General features: G+C 47.3%; 1 protein-coding gene across 1 annotated transcript in view; it reads right to left on the bottom strand.

Moving 5' to 3' along the window:
• Positions 1 to 2,799: 2,799 nt before the first annotated feature.
• Positions 2,800 to 19,350, bottom strand: part of LMO1 (LIM domain only 1) — a 61,920-nt gene continuing 45,369 nt past the window's right edge. The window contains exons 3-4 of the mRNA XM_082485866.1: positions 7,966 to 8,091; positions 2,800 to 3,235 (exon numbers count right to left, since the gene is read on the bottom strand). Of these exons, the coding sequence (XP_082341992.1) occupies positions 3,130 to 3,235; positions 7,966 to 8,091 (232 nt within the window). The 3' untranslated portion in view covers positions 2,800 to 3,129. The remainder of the gene's footprint in view (positions 3,236 to 7,965; positions 8,092 to 19,350) is intronic.

Raw genomic sequence — 19,350 nt, 5'->3', positions numbered from 1 at the left:
CAGAAAAGGAGGATACAGATGCTGCACAATTTCTCCCTTGTATTTTTTTTTTTTTTTAAATATAAGAGAACTGGACTTTGCTGCGCCCCATTCAACAGCGAGAAGCTGTGTCCCGTCCCAGGCTTTCCTCCCACCCACCCAGCCGCCAGCCAGGGCTTTTGCATGAAACAGCATCGTGAAATTCCTCGCTAGGTGCAAGGAATCGGATCTACAGCTGCGGTGACAAATCAAGGGGGCTGCCTGTCAAAAATGAAGCTCCTAGCAAGAAGTGCAAGGAGGCGAGGAGATGCCCAAAGTGCCACCGCAAGTGAGTCAGGGCCCAGAGGTGCTCTTCATGGGGGTTCAGTCTGTCGTAATAAACCACCCTGATGTTTGCCCCTCCCCAGGAGGAGCGACCCATGTTGTTCTGGTAACATCCCCTCTCACCACTGGACATCCGCATGCTCCCACGTTGCTAACCGGTGTTTCTTTCATCCTTGGTTCCAGGTTTCCTCTACACCACATTGCCGTGCTGCCGGTACCATGTCGATGGCAGCCACTGAGACTAGACCTTACCGTGGCTGTTTCAGCTTACTGTTTATTTTGTCCCATTTACCCGTCCACGACCCATTTTTTGCTCCAAGTTCCAGGGCTGCCTTCTGCTGACTCAGCCTGTTGCATTGCCACATATCAAACCCTCCCACCCCAAACCACCCCTATCCCCAGGTGCATCCAAACGTGCCCGGCTTGGATATGCCTCCCCTGCAGAGCCCGCGGGGGGGCTCACCTATGCAGCAGGACGTGGCTCACACCAACCAAGTGCCATTTTTATTCATCCCATGGTAGAGTGGGATTCCCCACACCAGTGACCCCCTCCTCCAGCACGCTCCTGCCTCTGGGGTGATATTCCTGCGGCCTTCCCAGAGATGACGTAGGAGAGATGTGGCAGCTGCGGAGCCATTAGCCGGCATTAGCCAAGCAGCTCTGAAAAGTTACACTTTCTTCTTCCCGTTCTTCTGAAGCAAGGAGACCACCTAAGCCAAGAAAAAAAATGCTTTCTGGATGGTGTAAGTACCATTCACTGAAGGACATTTTGAGTTTTTAAACTGGTGCCAAAACTCTCCTTAAGAGCCTGAACTAAATCCGAATAACTCCGCCCACCCACCCCAGCTCCCCCCAGCTTGTTTGGCAAGGGGGTTTGGTTTGGTTTGGTTTGGTTTGGTTTGGTTTGGTTTGGTTTTACTGCTCCCATCCTCACCATGGGACAACACCACCCGTGCTCTGTCATTGTGTGTTGAATTCCAGCGCACCCCGGGGGCAGGCGGGTACCCGTCACTCCGGAGCAGAGGCAGAGGCAGGCTGGCAGCCCATTTCCAAGCAAGGAATCAAAATGTTGGGGCAACAAGCTGCTCCTTCAGTAGCCCCAGTGTGGCCACCTGCAATAACCTCTCCAAGAGTATCAGGTTTATAATTTCTCAACAGACAACCCCTCCACACACAGCCCAACCCCAAAAGACACTGCAATGAATAGCAATTAAAGCGCCACATATCCATAGGCAGCTATAGGTGGCTTTTTAATTGCTATTCCATTTTTATGGTAATAAAAGGGGCATGGGGCCACTTTGGGTCCAACCCAACACATCTGTTTATGAAGAGAAAAACCACTCAATCAGTCCACACTTTTGAGGTGGCTTCAGATGACAGGTAATATTTTGAAGTATACTAAGCGTCTGGTGGTGCTTTGCTTCTGTTTAGCCACTATTCAACCTAGATGTACATAAAAGCATTTCATGCAACAGGCAGGGCAGCCCCGAGCTGCGCTGCACGTGGCATTTGCAATTCTGAGAACACAGACGTGACCCAGAACCAGCAACTGATGAAGTCACCTCAGGAAAAAGTACTTGGTGTCTATTTATTAGAGGAAAGCAGGGTAAACCTAAGAAAAAGCAAGAAGACAAAATAAATAGAATTGCAGCCATCCTTTACAGCTACTGGTGCACTGTATTAAAGTGACACTCACAGTACAAAGAGATGTGTTTGGTACAGTCCAGTGGGTTGCACATGAATTGCATAACCTTGAAAACCATTGCACAAAGCATCGCAGCAGGAACACAGTTCAGAGCTTTTCCACGGGAGATGCTTCAAATCCGATCGCTTTCCTTATGTGGGAGGTCAAAGCACCTGGCACAGAGTAAGCAAAAAGGGCTGCAGAAAGGGATGCTGCGTCAGCGCCCGGTCGCCTTCGAACCCTGACATCAGCTCTCGCAGCAGCTCCGACCTGGACAAGCGATGCCCCGCAGGAAAACCCCACTGCCTACGAAAGCCTTGAAATTAATATTGCGATGCATGCCTGGGCACCTCTTGGCAGGGCTGGAGGGAGCCTGTTCCTCGCAGCCCAGACTGGAGACGCCGTATCAGCCGGCCAACAGGCACTCCTGGCCATGGAAATGCTCTGTCTGAATTCCTAGAGGCGAAAAGCGAGGCGACTCTGAGCCACCAGCTCAGCCCTGCGCAGCAGCCTTGGTGGGACCCGGCCGGTGACACCAATGGTTCCCAGCCATCACCCACCCGCAGCCCGTTCGCTCCCGTGCAGCAGGTTTTGGGAGACAAGTCTCCACATGGATCAAGCGGAGAGGTCGAACTCTGCAGCAGCATTTCGTCCCCCGGTTTGTGTGTGTGAGCTCCTGCCTCTGTCTTTCTTCATGCAGCTTCCAGAGATCCGTGTCTACGTTTCTAATGGTCTGCTCAAACACCAACCACAGGAAACGCAGGCTTTCACCCCGTGGGGAACAAACCACAGCTAAGATGACCAGGAAACATTCATAATTTTTAATTCACACCAGTAATAAAATTGCATTACATTTTTCATAAAATAAATGTTCCAGTTTATATACAGAAAACAGACTGTACAGAGCCCTCCCCCAGACCCCAAAAACTCACAAACATACAGGCAATGCAGTGCTCAGCTAAGCAGGCACAACTGTACATCTAAAATTGTAACTGCTTTGTGTTGGGGGGGAAAAGTACTACAATGTATATAGTCCTCTCTGGACCAAGAATTAAAAAAATATTGCAGGCAAGCTGACAGGCGCCCTGGCTGCTCGCGCGGCCGAGCGCCCATCCCACAGTGCTTCAGCGAAGCAGGGTTTGCTATTGAACCTGGGACTCGAAGCTCCCGTTCAGCTGCCCTTCCTCATAGTCCATCTGACACAAGATCATGTTGTTCTTCAGGAAAAATTTGTCTCCCACACAGAACCTGGAAGATAAAAAGAATTAACGGGCGTTAAGCATGAACAGAGGTTGCAACGAGGGGCAATCTGAGGCAGATTGGGTCTGAAGATGACTCTGCGGACTGGAGTTTGGTATCCAGCTCCGCCGGTGGTGGAGAAGCCTGCATGCTTCTCCTCCCCTTCCCCTTCCCCACACAGGCCCTGGGGTTTTGCCATCCCTTTTCCCGGCGCGGCGGTGCTCAGCTCCCAGGCCACGGTTGTATGAAGCAGCTCGGGAGAAGCAGGTGCCGGTCTCTGCCAGGTCCTGATCCGGTGGCGGGAGGAGGCTGGGGAGCAGTAAAGGGGTTTGTCCCTGCAGACGAGAGGTGTCGGATCTACAGCCAGGAAATCAAACGGGCGATATTACACGGAGACTATTTGAAGTTTTTGCTGGTATCCGCATTTCCATGGTTCCCTCGGGTGAGGCGGTATTTGCACTAATTTCCAGGCAAGGACTGGCTATTAAGTCCTTCCTCACCCCCTTGTGTACAGTGCGGAACAATAAACAGAAATTTCCTGGTGGCTGGACCCCTAACCTTTATCTTCATTGAGCGAAGGGCACCGCTCTCTATATACCATGTAAATTGTTCTGTTTGTCTTGAAGTTGACAGAGAGGCTTGTGATATTTAACAATTTTATTTGACCATTAAGGTCAAAAAAAGTCCCACATATAAGATCTGAGAGGTGTGAATTGACAGCCAATAGCTTTTTCCGCCCTGCCTGCTTGCTCAAGAATCAGAACCTAATCTTTACTTCTTAAGATACCAAATGATGCTCTTTGCACCCAATTCAGGGGCTGTTTTTTTGTCCATCACACTAGCAGGGCAATGACGGACCAGAGCACAGGGCTGCGACTCCCTGCCCCAAGCGCTGAGTCTTAAATCGGCCCTAGGTCCCTAAGGCTGAGAGGCACCCTGGTCCCTGCGCCAAAAGGCAGCTCTGAACCAAGAGGAACGGGTAGGTACCAGCCTCTGGCGAGGCTGAATATTTCCTGGGCTTTGAAGGAAGATCGATGGAGATAACCTCCATCCTCAGGAGACTTCGCAGACCTCATATGCCCATTTCCTCTGCTCCCAGGCGGAGCTTTGGCAGGGACATTGCCTACTCCTTGTCAAAAATGCTTTCTAGATTTGTAACTCAGGCAGCTTCGGGCAGAGCATCTCCATAAACTGGAGTATTTTCTGCTACAAGAACAGGACCGATCATTTCAGAGCTCCTTTATAGGTCTGACACGGGTACAAGTTTTCTCCAACTGGACGCCTGCAAATACGCTGATTAATTTGCCAAGTCAGTCCAGAGAGAACTGGGCATTGGTTCTCACTTTATATGATTTCACTGGAGACCTTCCATCTTCTTCTCCCTTTGGTACATGCTTTAGTAGTTCTGAAATTTAACATTTTTTGTATATTAGAAAGCTAAAAATTAATATAAATCTAAATTAACAGCTTTTATGCTATAAACTGTACTACACACATGCTCCTTAACACCACCTTCCCCACCAGTAGGTTTACTCACTATAAATAACAGCCACAGCTGCTCGCTTTTTGCTTCTTATCCCTACCTTAAGTAGGGATATAAACCTCCAGGAAGAGAAATGCAAAAATTACTCTTGCCACCAGCATGACCAACAGCTATCTCTTACCAAACCCAGTTTGGGTCTAGAGGAGCCAAAAGAGGAGTTGGAGAACTAGGGAGTCGGGGGTGGGGGTGTGCGTTTGAGCACATGGGAAGTAAAATGTGCATCTGGGGTACCCCGAGACCCCGTGAAGTTTGGGGAAAAGGGCTTGATTCACTGGAAAGGTGACTATTTCTTTCTACCTGCCAGTTCTGCAAGCCCAGCAGTAAACTGGCGTCTTTTCAGCTGATGCGTCGCAACTTCAGACGCAGTCTCACGTGTCCCAGCCTGCGGCTGTCCTCAGAGCGAGACGTGGGACCGCAGCGCCAGCCCCCATGCTCGGAGCGGGTCTGTCGCAGAGCCTGTCTGGCTCATCGAGTTCCAGCCGGCAGCAGCGAGAAACAGGCGCTGAACCTCCCCTGCCGTTTCTACAGAGTGATTTTCTTCGGAGCAAACCCACATTTTAGATAACGGCAACACAGGCAGCGGGATTTCCTGCAACCCTTTTCATGCCACCCTATTAGCCAGTTACAGCGGCGACCAACTTTTATTCAGTATTGTGACAAGTAATGTCAACCTCATAACAGCTTAAAGCACAGTAGGCTGAGTAGCGTTGTAGGACTCGCTGCAAACCTGATGTTTTGGAGCTAATGAAAACAGTGCACGCTCAATAAAAATATTAGAGATTTTGCTCTGATGGATTTAACACTTTACACAGACAGCCTAGCTATAGAAGGGCAAGTAAGCTGGAAGAGAACTAGTCTTCATAATCAAATCTTTTCACAGCTGAAGAACGAGGTCGGGTTTCACATGGGGCTTCTGATTCAGAACTAGTTTTGGCATCCACCTCTGCAATTTTGACTTTGGGGTTACTTAAACTCACTGTTCTCAGTTCAGCTTCCAATGTCGTCTGTTACAGGAGCGCTGCCGTTCTGCCCTTCCAGGCCAAAATCTCTAGAGGATAAGTCATCAAAGTTTGTAGCCTTCTGATCTCGGCCAAAAATAACAATCTACACATAGCTCTACGCTGTCCGCTCAGCCCATCTTTCAGAAAAACTCAGCTTCTCTCAAACTGGGCAAATCCCTTGTGCATCAAAGCGTGACTCTGCCAGAACGGGGGGATTACCTGCGCTTTCCTGCCAGGCAGTGACAGCGCGTGGAGGTTGTTTTAAGGGCAAAGTAGGTCCACACTTTGCACTGAGTGCAGTAACAGTGTTCTCAAGCGCAGAGGGAAGAGAGCGAGTGAGGTGCTTTGGAGCCTTTATGATAAAGGTTGAAATTTAAAAGAAATTCCTGAAAATGAAAACTAGGCAGCGTGAGGCTTTTCCATGAGAGAAGCTAGCGTGAAGTAGGGGTTTGATGACAAATACTCATCCTACAGACTCCAAGGCCAACCCAGCACTCCTGCCTGTGCAGCCCGGCGCCGGACTTGCCTCTGCCAGAAGGGACATTTGAGATGCTCTAACCCTAGTATCTGCGTGGCGTTTGGGAGCATCCCTCTCCTGCCCGGCCTTCATCGGCAGGCTGAAGAAAGCTGAGCCCGGCAGCACCCTGCAACACTGCCGAGTCTGGAGACAAACCCCACAACCACCCAGTAATTTCAGCTGTGTGAAGATGGACCATCTCCCATTAGCTCTGCAAGGAGTCACACGCTGCCGATGGGGAGTCACGGCTGCTGCAGGAGCACGTTCAAGAGTGGCAAAACAAGACTGGGCAACTGAAAGATTCAGCACGGCTTCCAGAAAGGAGCCCAAGGCTGGGAGCCACTAGATGTCACTGCCGCCTTGGCGCTGCCACCGCGTCTGTGGACGCCGCCAATATTAATAGGAGAGTTTTCTACCTTGAACAAACACCGCCTCCGCCTTCAATACCGTGACTGAGTAACGCCACCTGAGCTACAAGCGGCTCGCCCGATTCTCCTCTTCCGTGCTGTGGCACCAACCAGCCGCAACCCCATTCATCCCCGTGAACTAAGGCGCTGTCAGAGGGCACGGAAGGAGACTCAGACCCCAGCTTGTGCAGTCTCCTAAGTTTAGTGGGAAAGGTGGCAGGAGTTTGCATCCACACGTGTACCATGTATGACTGCTTTGTTAGAGATCCCGCTGTAACTTTTGTTCTAGGGCAAGTGATGAATTTTTAGGTCAGGCTTTTAGCTTGACTTTTACAGCATTAGGTTCTCCATCTTCCCATGAGTTTTGTCACACGGGATGAAGCATTGCCTCCTCGTTTCATCTTTGGAAAACACAACCACAAGCCCAGAACAGGAACCCCAGCGCAGCCCTTCGGCCCTGGGCAGTCACTACAGCCCTACTAAACACTTTCCAGGCCTGTCTTGGACAAGGATGGATGGATGCATCAGAAGGTGACACTGTATCATGTCTGGCTCTGTGCACTTCCATTCTGCCTACAATGACTGACAAATGGGGTGCCGGGAAGATTTTTCACAGCCCTCTCAAACTCAGCTGGCTACAGGTAGCCCAAGTGAAAACTTTGTGCATGACCCTTTATTATACTCCTTCATGTGCATTTTCCACTGAGTAAAACCCAGCAGAAATACACAAGCCCCACTCAAAATCACACCACCGAGGTCCCTTATTAATTACACAACAAAGGGATTTGTTCCTAGTGTTGGAAAGGGCTTATCTAGAGTATTTGCCTCCTTCCCGTCCTTTCTCTTTCTCCTTTTCCTTTGTCGTTCCCAGTTTTGAGCCTCACAGAAACCTGATTTAAGCAAAACGTCAGTTTGCCAGAGAAGGTCCAGTCTCCATCGTCTGTGTTCTGCAAAGAGGGTAGATCCTGAAAGGACGCTGAAGCAGTTTGTTTTATTCAGCAGCAGCTGTGCCGTGTACAACCGTGGCCAGATCTGCGGTCTGTGTGCCCCCCCCCCCCCCCCCCCCCAACTCCCCCCAGCTCCAAGGGGATTCACAGTAAAGGGGCTACAGGTACTTAGATGCATCACCCAGGGCAGCCTCATAAACCAGCCCAAGCCACGCCAGCAGGCTGTGAGCCCCAGACAGGTAGCGCGGATCAAACATTTCCCCTATTTTGCGGGCAAAGGTATAAATTAGCTTGTGTTTGTGTGTATAATAACCGTGTCCTCACCGCTGGTTGCAGAGCTGACAGGCAAAGCAGTCCAAATGGTAAACATTATCTCTGGCCCTCATCACCATCTCAAAGGCAGGGATCAGTTTACTGCAGGCAGCACAATTCCCGGTGGTACCAAAGAGCCTGCCAAAGAAGCACAATCATTAGAAGCCATTTTAATTAAATGGAGGAAGGACTAATTAAGTGTAATTAGCAGTATCAAATACTGTATTGCACCAATAAATAGAAGTTGCAGTCTCCATTTCGCTGACCGACCAGCGTACGGGAACTTGGGATAAAACTGCCTGGTGAGCAGGCTCCAATTGTCGAGATGAAACTTCATTTGGTTTGCGAGCCTAGGGCTAATTTGCTGTCTAATGGAGAAAAGCATTAAACACTTAGAGCACTATTTTGGGGCTCACAAAATTTCAGTCAAAAACCATCCGCCTCTCTGCAGCGGTGGGGGAGCTGGGGTAGCGCAACCTAAGGGAGGGAGGCAGGCTGGCCGCCTCTCGCAGCGAGACACAGAAGACACACAAACTTCGCCAACCTTGGCCGGCAACGCCGTAGTACAGCTCAGGAAGAACCTCGCTTACCTGCTGCTTAAAACTAAAAAGGACAATTTCTCTCGCGATGAGCACGACGGCATTTTGCAAAGCGTCTCAGAGAGCAAGCCCTCCTCCCCGGCGCTGCCCCCCTCCTCCCGCCTCCCCATCCCTCCCGGGAGCCAGCTAAGCCCTTCCACCGAGGCCCGAACAGCATGCTCAGCCGTTCCACTTCAGCTCCCCTCTCCTCGAGGACAGCCCTTCAGCACTGGAAGCTTTGCCATTTTCGTCTTGGCTTTCACTATCTGTCTCCCCAGATGTCTGCTGCTGTTACAGCTCCCGCCGGGGGACTCAGCCAAGACTGCAGCATCCTTCCCCCGGCCCCCTTCTCCAAGGCGTCCCTGCAGACCCCTGCGCGCGCCAGGGGCAGCATGCCACTGCGACGTTAAAGCCACACGAACCAGCTGGGGCACGAATCAACAGGCCGACAAAACCAAGTTTCACCTGAGACTGCGGTCAATACGCATGTGGTTAGTCACTTGGCTTAGGCGACGATGAAAATCGTATTCTTGGGGCAATGAGCCTCAAGACGTACGGTTCCTGCCGACCATTAGCTCTGCGCACGCAACGCGTCGCTGCCCGCAGACAGATCTGGGCTCGCGGTTTGTTTCGAGCCATTGGTTCTGGCTGATTCCACAACAGGCAGATGAGAAGCATCAGGAAAATCTATAACCAATTTCTAAACCTGCAATTTGCCAAGCTAATCAATACTAATTATTACCGGCCCGTAATTGTGAATTAAAACACCCAGCGACGTTATAGAAACCTCCACGCAACTCTCCCACCAGCCCACAGCGCTGTGCTACCACAGTCAGCTTGCTCTTCAGCTATAAAAAAAAGGCCACCCTCGTGTTCCCGTTAGAAGCGGTATCAGCGCTCTTTCACTGCGCCTGGCTGGAAAACCCCAAGACTTCCTATGAAGAAACAGCACTGCATTTCTCCTGAAAGTTGAACGATGCAAACCAAATGGAAACGCTTGCGTTATAACGGGGCAGGACAGAAAAAAATCGCAATGGCAGTACCAAAATTTCTTCCCCTAAGGTCCATCATATCAGGGCTGAAAGGCAGAGTGAAATCCCAGCTACGTTGTTTGCACTAGCAAACTCGGACCATGTAATGGGTAACGGGGCAGCCCCTTTCTCCCCGCAAGCGGACTCCGGCTGGCTCCTGCTTCCACAGGCAGGCAGGGAGGCAGGGCAGGCAGCTGAGCGCAGTGCTCGGCTGCCTAATGCCAGCAGACGGGACTGAAATAACGTGGCACTGAAAAGCGTACGGGTCTCCACCCGAAACGCCCTGGCTCTCATTCAGCACCCGCTCACAAATCAAGCCATTAATACAGACATCCCTCCCTCTCTCCCTCCCTCCCTCCCCCAACATAGCTGCCCCCTTCTATGGTACTGCACTTGGGCACAGCAAAACCTGACAGCTACTGGGGGGGGGGGGGTGGTGCCATTTTCCATAAAACCAGGCATCCGTTTTTAGAGTACCCGAGTCACAAACTCAAAAAACGAGCCCAATACGCGTTAGGCAGGGAAAGTGGGAGGTTAATCCTAGATTTGCTCTGTGCCCAGCACTGCTACATGCACAAGTATAAAATATCCATTATTCATTAGCATCACAGTTGTGTGGAGCTCAATCTAGATTAAACAAAATAAAGGGGCCCCAGACAGCACCATTTGCATTGTTAAGCAGGCGCTTTTCTTCAGCCTTCAAATGGGAGACTTTTCTAAATGGAAATGATGGGGAAATTTGGACAGATGTTCACTTAACTATTTAAACAGTTAGCTTAAGAAACATGAAAAATGTATTTGGCATCGTATTCACCTGTCTCCTTTCAGGGGTTTTGGGGGTAAACCAATTGTTAAACAGCTTTGACTGTTTGCATAAGATCTGAAGCTTATGTTCTGTCCAGCTGAAATCGTGTTGCCTTCTAATGTCTACAGAAACGTAGCTTCCAGCTAGTCTGTGTGCTAATCTTTTTCTCTTCTATCAAGTTTCACAGTCCTCCATACCCTCCCTTTCCCAACAGATGAACATTTCACACTTATTCTAGCACTTCCTAATTTTAATCTGCTTTTCAGGGAGTGATTTAAAGCCCTGTATATTCACCATGCTTCTAAAAATACGCTGTAACTTGTAGCTCAGTGAACATGATTATTATTTTTTTTTTTTAATCTGCTGGAAGAAAAAGCAAAATGAACACAGATTTTTGCCTTTTGTGTTTGCTTGCAAAAAAACCTGCCACCTCTGATACCTACTTACCCAGAAGCTACTTGAGCTGAAACTTTCTGAGGTGGGGAGCTTAACGTTATTGCAAGAGGGAGAGAAGACAAGGAGCAGGAGGAAAACCACCCCAAGCCCCATCTGTGGTTACATTCAAAAGAACCCCAGTATTCTGTGCCCCAGACACCTTTATAAGAGATGCAATACTCTCTCACACATTCACGCACGCAAAGTTGAAGCGCATTAGAAAAATCTATCGGAAGATGCTCAGCATCTACTTACCAGCTTAGAGCCATCGGCATAAAAGAAGCTGGAAATACAGAAAGGTTTCGGTTTGGAGCTGTTTTGCTTCTTCTGAAAAACCCATTTTTTTTCATCTCCCTTTGAAGTTAAAAGGCAACAATTTTTAAGTACAGTTTTATTTCCCCTTATGTAACAGGAAGACCTAGGCAGCTTGTAAATAAGCATAGACTATGCAGATTTAAAATTTAGCACAATTAAACTTTTACCCTGTGGTAGTAATTATGTTTAATGGCTCTTAGCCTGAACTTAACCACGTCTATTGTTGTCAGCCAGTCTAAAAGCAGGAGTTTGTCCAAGGACAATTTTCTGTAGTTTATAGGCACACTAAAAACCCCACTACGCGCTGTTCTCATTGGCCATTGATGTCAGTGTGTATAGTAGAAATTAAAGCTAATTGGCATACAGGAGCAGCAGTGAATGCAAATGAATTAATGGGGAAAGAAGGGAGCGCTCCCGGAAGCGGTAGGCAACTGCCGAAGGATGCTTTTTATGTAGTCCTGTCAGGGCTAAAGAGTAGTCTTCTGCACGACGATCCAGACCTCACCAGCTCTGCAAATACACCTGAAGTTAATGCAAACTATAGTAAAGTCAACAACACCCTGCAGGTTTTGGGGGAAAAAGAGAATCGTAAGGGGTCCTTACTGCAGGGAAAACAGGAAGAAACTCCTCAGATGAACATATTACGTTTAGCACCTTTTAACAGATTTTTCCTTCTCTGACCAAAATGTGCAGAGTGGCTAAACTGAGAACCTGATTGCCTATTTCTGTCACCACTAGAAACAGCAATCTGTTTAGTCATTGCCTACAAGGAGAGAGTCCCCATTTCTTCTCCTCTCTCTAGTCTGGTGTCAGACTAGCTAGCTGTTTGCAATCAAGAAAAAGGGAGAAAATCCTCCCTCCGCAGAAAGAGTGAAATTCTTGGAGCTGTTTGCTTCACAGGAAACAAAAAAAAAAGAGGAACCAGGACAGGCACATATAAATCACGAGTGGTACTGAAAGGATGGGTTGGGAGTGTCAATCAGATGTTTTTTTAAACACCACAAGAACAAGACAAATTCAAAAGTAAACAGCTGAGACTGATGATTCCCCAAACCAAGAGGCTTTGTCAACACTGAAAGGTAAGAATTATGAGTTGGAAGAGGACTCAACGCTTACCTACGGATAAGTATCCACATTTGTGTACAGCTACATATTTCTCTCTATATTTGTATATACAGATTATCTGGATATAAACGTTTCTGAAGAGCTACCGAACCCCATGCTCATATCCTCTCCGGCTAGTAGGGGAATTCGGTTTTCCCATACATGTTCCCTATATGCCCGCTGCCATTTATTTCCTAGCTCCATCAGGACCTGCTGTAAAAGATGACTTGCTTTACGTACCTGAAACTCATCATCCTGAAAAGAAAAGGGTTTGCCCCTACCATCCGAAACAAACCAACAACTAGTCTTGCAGTAAGGATGGCTCTTAACAGCTTACAATCATTTTTTTTCCCCATCTGTGGATATTAGAAATATACTGAGCTACAAGTCCTATTTGACCAAATTTGACTGAATATGCCAATAATTGCAAGGAAAGCCTGAACATCACTTCAAAAGATGAAAAGAATAAGCTTAAAAGCAACTTCAGACTCGAGGTCTCTAACTTCCCTGTAATCGGTGTTTGTGTAATATTCAGAGAGAGCCTTAGCGATAAGCGTTTCAGCACGGTAAATACATATTAGCTGGTGCGCCCTCCTATCCAGGACGCCGTTGTCAGTGCTGCAGTGGGAAGTCATGTCAGCTGAAGGAAAAGAAATGCCTTTTGATACTAATGAAGTTGGTCAAGCTGTCCTCTCGTGAAGCCTTCAAGTTCAATCCCAAAGAATTTACATCTTGCATGCCAAAAGGGTTTGGCATTTCTGGATAGCATAGCAGGAGGAGTTGAACCAGCGCGGGACAAAAAAGCCCTCTGGTTGAGTGACCGCACTAGTTCAGAGATTACTGGGCATAAACTTCAAGGTTGCTCAAGGGCATCTGTTTTCAGTTGAAGAATGAAGCTGAATGTTCACTTAGTTTTTACTCCTTTGGTCTCTCCCTCCATATTCTCAGTAGATACTTACAGTGGGGCTGGGACTCTTAGCAGGTAGAAGTCCAAGTCCTCCTGCCCTCCCCAGCCTTCCTTACGGTATAACTGAAGCCGCTGACCTTAAAACCCACCTCGGCTGTCTCTGGCACTGTTGCACACACATGCAACAACATTCTCTTAGGGGAGTTTGAAAACAGCAGTCAGAAAACTGCAAGGTTGCAAGTGCCAGAGGCACGCTAGTATACCAGAGCCAGGACGAATTCCTCCCCGTAAGCTTCCCTCCTCACTGGGAGGCTGTGGAGAAGGAAAAAAAAAGGGGGAGGAAAAAAATCAAATGAACAAACCAAGCATTGCTTGTTTATCTTGAAAGGCACGGGCTGTGAGAAACTCCTGGACCAGCTACGATGGAGAAAAAAAAGTCTCTGCTTTAACATCACAAAGCATAGCAATGTTGCCAAGACACTTTGTATTTTGAGCCTAATTAATCCTCCTTAATCTGTAGAGATACCAAGAGTAGAAGTGAGAGTATCCTATATAGCAAGCAAGATGCTCCCTGTTGCGATGCAAGAACAGCACTTCAATTTAGCGACATTTTTAGGCTCTGAGCAGATACCATTTGTTCAGCCACACTGCATTCATACCTCTGCTCCCCACGCTGAACGCATCACTTGAAAAGCAGGCAGGGCACGCTCTCGGCGCCTGCGTGCGCACTACACTTCTCGGGGGTGGAAAAAAAAGTCCCAACGACTCTCCCTGCTGCTTCAAAGGTGTTGCAGCTTCTGCAGGCTGAAGCTCCATTCAGAGTATTACTGACGTCTCTGGTAGATTAACAAACTCTGCTAGTTTCAGCACGTGCTTTCCCGTTCCCGAAGACTTGCGCTTACACGTCCAACCGTGGTTTAAATGTTTGGCTTAGGGCCTTCGTTACTGACTCGGGGAACCCCTCCAGAGGGAGGGCGCGTGCCTGCGTCCTCCTGTGCCACCGAGCGGGGTGCCGGGGTTTGCGCAAGACCGCTTTTCATATCCCACAACCAAATTAAACCCTGCACATTTCCCAGGTACAGAACGCTTCATCTAAAGGGCTCCCAAAGCAAGTCACTAACAGAACGAACCCGCTGGGGCATTCAGAGTAGAGCAAACCCAGTATCCAACAACTGGGAACCCCAGTACCAGGCTGTGTGGACGAGGAGCTGCCCAGGGTGGAGTTCCAGCCTCCACGGCACAAACAAGTGGTGAGGGGTGCCTGTGCCAGGGGATGGCAGTCCTGCCGGGACGTCTCCATCCCTCAGACGGGGTGTGCAGGGCTGCTCCGCCTGCCAGAGGCACAGATGCCACACTCAGGTTGCGGCACCGATGCCGTGCCGAGGTTGCGGAACCGATCGAAACACATGGGAAGTCGGATGAAAAGAATTTCCATGAAATCCACCGAGAACAGTATCAGGGCTTCCCGGAAGGCCATTCTCTCTTACTGATTCTCTATCATTTTTTAACGCAGGTTTTGAGTTTTCTTTGGAGTCTAATTAAGGCCCTAATCAGTTTAAACGATGAAAAACTTTCCTGGCACCAGCATATCAAACGTGCAGAAGCGACAGTTCTGCTCCTGTCAAAGCGAGCCTGACTCGCCTTTGCTCGCGTGAGGGCACCATGCCGAGTAAAAAGGAAAAATCACGTTCTTCATCAGCACTTCACAGTGAAATTTAAGTTGTCAGTTCCTCCTGGGAAATCCTGATGCAACACCCAAACCGTCCCTGTGAACTGGAGCTTGGTGAATGTTTAATTACGCCGAGGAACAAACACACATTGCTGTGCGGGAGCTGCGAGGAGCCATCCGAGCTGCACGCTAAGCTTCTCTGTCCCAGAAGCAGTTTCTTCAATAGCATTTGCTTATCAAAAATAATTAGAGGTAGGAATGCTGGAACTGTGATTATGAAACAAATGGTAAATCTATTTGCTCAGATGAAATGTATCGAAAGATACATCTAGACACAGCTGGAGACTGAGGTGATACCGCAAGGATAACAACTCGAGATCCAATTTCATCTTTCATGATTAAAAAATGAGCAAGAAAGTGTTTTATGAAATGTGAAGGTTAACAAATGTTCCTTCACAAGCAATGACGACAGTTTATCTTTTGAAACAAATGATCGGGCTATGGTCTGCTAGCGGCTCCTGAAATCCATTCAAACGATTTCTTCTAAAAACCCACAGAGGACCAGCGCACGTGGCTGGCAGCCCACACCTCGGACAAAGACGGCTCCAAAGAAACGCCGGCGCAGCGGGGCGGGAGCCAGGCACAGTCCTGTCCCAGAGCTCTGCCCCATGCCGATGACAGAAGTCCAGAAATTCATCCCTGTCCCCGACACCTGCCCGCAGGAGGGGTGGCACAAGCAGGGTCCCAGACTTGCAAATCAACCATCACTTCAGCTGAATTTCTAAGCAGCCCAAAATACTCCAGGAGCCCTTTGTGTCTATAGGCAAGCACCTATAGATTGCTGCCTCCACAGCAACGAGGCAAGCAGGAACCCAGTGCAGGGAGGTAAATGGTTGGGTCTCTGCAGCCCCGGGCAGGGACAGGCTGCCGCAGGCTCCTCGATGGAGACTGAGCAAGGCGAGGGGAAAGCACGTCGCACCAGGTCATGAAGCACGTATTCGTAAACGAGACAATCGGTTCACGGGCAAACTCAAAGAAACATTGGGCTATAAAAGAGATTATGAAACACCGATTTTTTTTCTCCTGGTCATTACTCAGCAATATTCCTTGTGAACTTCAGATAGAAAAGATGCATATATTTACATTTATGGGTGCAGAATCAGTCTAGCTTTTAATTTTTCACATGATGGTTGACCTACTAAATATCAGTGCTATATTTACCCTCTTCTTATTCAAAGGCATGTAGAGGCAGTGGCCAACAATACATTCCTCTGGTTGTCCTCTAGCTGAAGTACTCCCTTTGGCTGTCCTCTAGATGAAGTACTCCCTTTATGGTGCGACTACAGTGTGAAGTATGAAAACTTATTTTTAGGAATGAATTCTGCTAAAATTTGACTAGTAGAACAAATACCGTGAGTTGTTTAATGAGGAAAAAAAAAGATGTGGATAGAGGCTCTAAAACTATTGGAGTGAAGGAATTATATAATGATGGGAATGGGTAATTCTCCAAGAAGAAAAATTCAAATTACCAGGAGTGAACAGACAGTAGAGATGATGGTGATGGCAACGTTAGTTCCTTCTATTAATAGAACTAATAGCTAAAATTGAGAGAGAAAGAAATATTATGTGTAAAAGGCAACAGAAGATGTTTTAAAGTAAAAAAAAAAAAAAGCTTTATACTTCCATAAAATATGGGGCTCCATAGCAATGCCCTTATTCCTATCCTAGGACCCTGAAAGGGTTTCTTAGCATCAGGAGAACAGAACCCAGGAGTTCAGCAGTACCCCCAAATAATAGTATAAACCTAAATTTACTTATTAGTGAGAACACAAAGTATCATAGCTGTAAAGCTGGCTAAACAGCTGAATGCTGATTAACAGCTGTGTTACAGAATTAATGTTATTCCTCCCTACCTGAGCCTTGGTCAAATTTGCTGGGTTATGACAATTATATTGCTTTTCCCAACAAAAAAACAAGTAAGAATTATTTCTAGTTGCTGTAACAGACTACATACAGAGACTACATACGTTTAAAGTTTAGGCCACGTAAGCCCTCCCTCCACAATTTAACCCCGCTGCACAAATAGCGACAGACTCCCCCCTTGGTGGGCCGGGGATCATTCTAACCCAACAAATCGAGGCAGAGGGGCTACCAGACCCCTTTCAGGCACAGAACAAGTTTGGTTCAGAGACCGTGCTTAACTGCTGCTGTGCCCGAAGCTGCAGGGACATGGTCAAACACTAGTCCCAACTGTTGCCTTCCATGTTTCATGTCATGAGTTGCCCTGTCTTCTCAAAGATGGGACGTGGGCTGTTTGCCGGGGTCTGCAACTCCTGGCTTCTTTCCCATCCCTCGCACAGGTTTCTGGCGTGCCCCAGAAAGTCATGCCATCTGGGGGCCAGTGAGAAGATCACAGATTAAGCTTTTCCACCTCAAAGCAGCTTTCTCAGGGTAAACCAAGGAAAGAAAGAAATGCTCTACAACTGCAGTGATAAAAAGGTTCTTCTAAGTTTAACAGCGTCAGTCTCCTTCAGCACTTTAACGTGTCTGATTTGATGCCGCACATTATTTTTGTTATGAAACTAGAACAAACCAAAATCAATACGGTGCTCATTAAACAGACAAAACATGAGGTAACTCATAGGTCTCAAAAAGCAAATGTAAATGGGAATCACCGCCCAGCTGAGTATTTTGAGTAAGGTTCTGTAACACGTAGAATAACATTGAATATCTATCTTTCAGGTCAGATTAATAAAAAACAGCGAACCAAACGCAACACTGTTTATCAAGTGCACAAATGACAAAGTCTAGAGAAGTGATAAATAACGAAGAGGAGGATGACTGATGGAGAGACCCAGATGACTTGGCAAGACGGGTGCAAACAAGATAAAGTATAAACAAAGTAATGCATAAAGAAACACTCCAGAAACTAATGCAGCCTTTGCTTTGTGGAAGGAAGATTACTCCTGGAAGAAGCTCTCCCAAGAGGTTTTGGGGGTCCTTGTGATTAGTATACCTTGCATGACCCATTTGTGATACTCTGATGAAAAGAAATTACACAATCCTCAAAAAGGGAAGATCAAGAGACGTTATATTCTTCATTGACACATCACAATTATGTCCACAACACAGAAAGAGTACAACTGAACTGAAGGAAGGTCAGTGAAGAACCAAAACGCTAATTTGGGATTAGAAAACTGTGTGTTAAAGAACCTTCTGGAGCTCATTTTTTTCAGCTTAGCACAGAGAGGGTTAAGGATACTTCCCAAGCAAGTGTGGCATTAGTAAATACTCCGACTTAAGTAAGGTACAAAAATTATTTCATGATAGTGAAGATAGTTAACTCTTTCCACCTTTCCAAAGGCTGCTTCTCCTGACTTTTTGCCTTCAGGTGCGTTCCACCCAAGCTCTTTCTCACTTATGTTCTGGGCACGCATCCCGATTGACCTGGTGTGGACCTGTGACTGCTGCCTGCATGGCATAATTTCAGCTGAGACATTTCATGTGTGCCCTGGAGAGTTTCAGCTGAAACAGGAGCAAAACCCCTGGTATGGGCAGGATGCTCTTGTACGCTGCCTGGCTGAAAGGCAAGGTGGCAGCTCCCATAGGGCAACTAACAGACTTATTTCTTCTGTTTGGCTCAGTGCTCAATCTCTCATCTTTAGGAGATGCTTTTTTTTTCAAGTTTACTAAGAAAATATTTACTAAGAAAATATTTTACTAAAGATTTTCCGGAATGTGTTTTACATTGAAACACATGAAGCATCTGATCACTGAGACTAATCTAGGCAGCGTCTGGACACCGCAAGGCTAGATGGCATTTTACCTCTCTATCTTAAAACAGCGTGTTGCTTCTGTTTTGTTTCAGATGTGTTTGCTGGTTGAGATTGCATAGGAAATGCTATCAGTGCTTTAGGAAAAATAAAAAAAGAAAACATACATTAGCTGGAGATCAAGTGCATTCTTCCAAAGGAAAAACAAAGTAAAACTCAGTGTTTTGCAGTGTGACCCTCATAAGAATGTTTGCATTAGGCCTGCTGTCTTATTAAAATTAATTACTGTTTATATAAAGCATTCTGTACAAAACCTCCATACACACTGAGCAAAAAATCCCATGTGTTGTTATATATTGCAGACACACACTGACAGGGTAGTTCTGACTCAGAACTCAGTGATGGTCTCTGCAGACTTCCTCATGAAGAAAAATTTTTTGAAGTTGATCTGTAATTTTGGAGTGTTTTGCTCTGTTTACTTAAGGAAGAGACAAGAGCCCCTTGGGAGGAACCCTACTCAATATAAACACTAGAAAATATCTAAAAGCTATCACTGGGGAAAAAAAAAAGGTAAAGGTTTGGTCAGGTGTCAGGCAATATGCAAGAGTATAACACCAAAGATAAGCAAGCAAAATTAACAATCTCTTCCCAATTTTCTCAGCAAGCGCTATTTGTTCTAGTTGGTTCATAACAATAAAGAGTTAAGTCATGCCCTCCTCCTCCTACCTTGACCTAAAAATAGGATTCCGCCTCCCTGACTACAAAATATGTTGAGGGCAA

The sequence above is a fragment of the Vanellus vanellus genome (genome assembly GCF_965231255.1).
Source record: "Vanellus vanellus genome assembly, chromosome: 6".
Taxonomy (NCBI): domain Eukaryota; kingdom Metazoa; phylum Chordata; class Aves; order Charadriiformes; family Charadriidae; genus Vanellus; species Vanellus vanellus.
The sequence above is the reverse complement of the archived record's forward strand: the minus strand, read 5'-3'. Positions and strand labels throughout refer to the sequence as shown.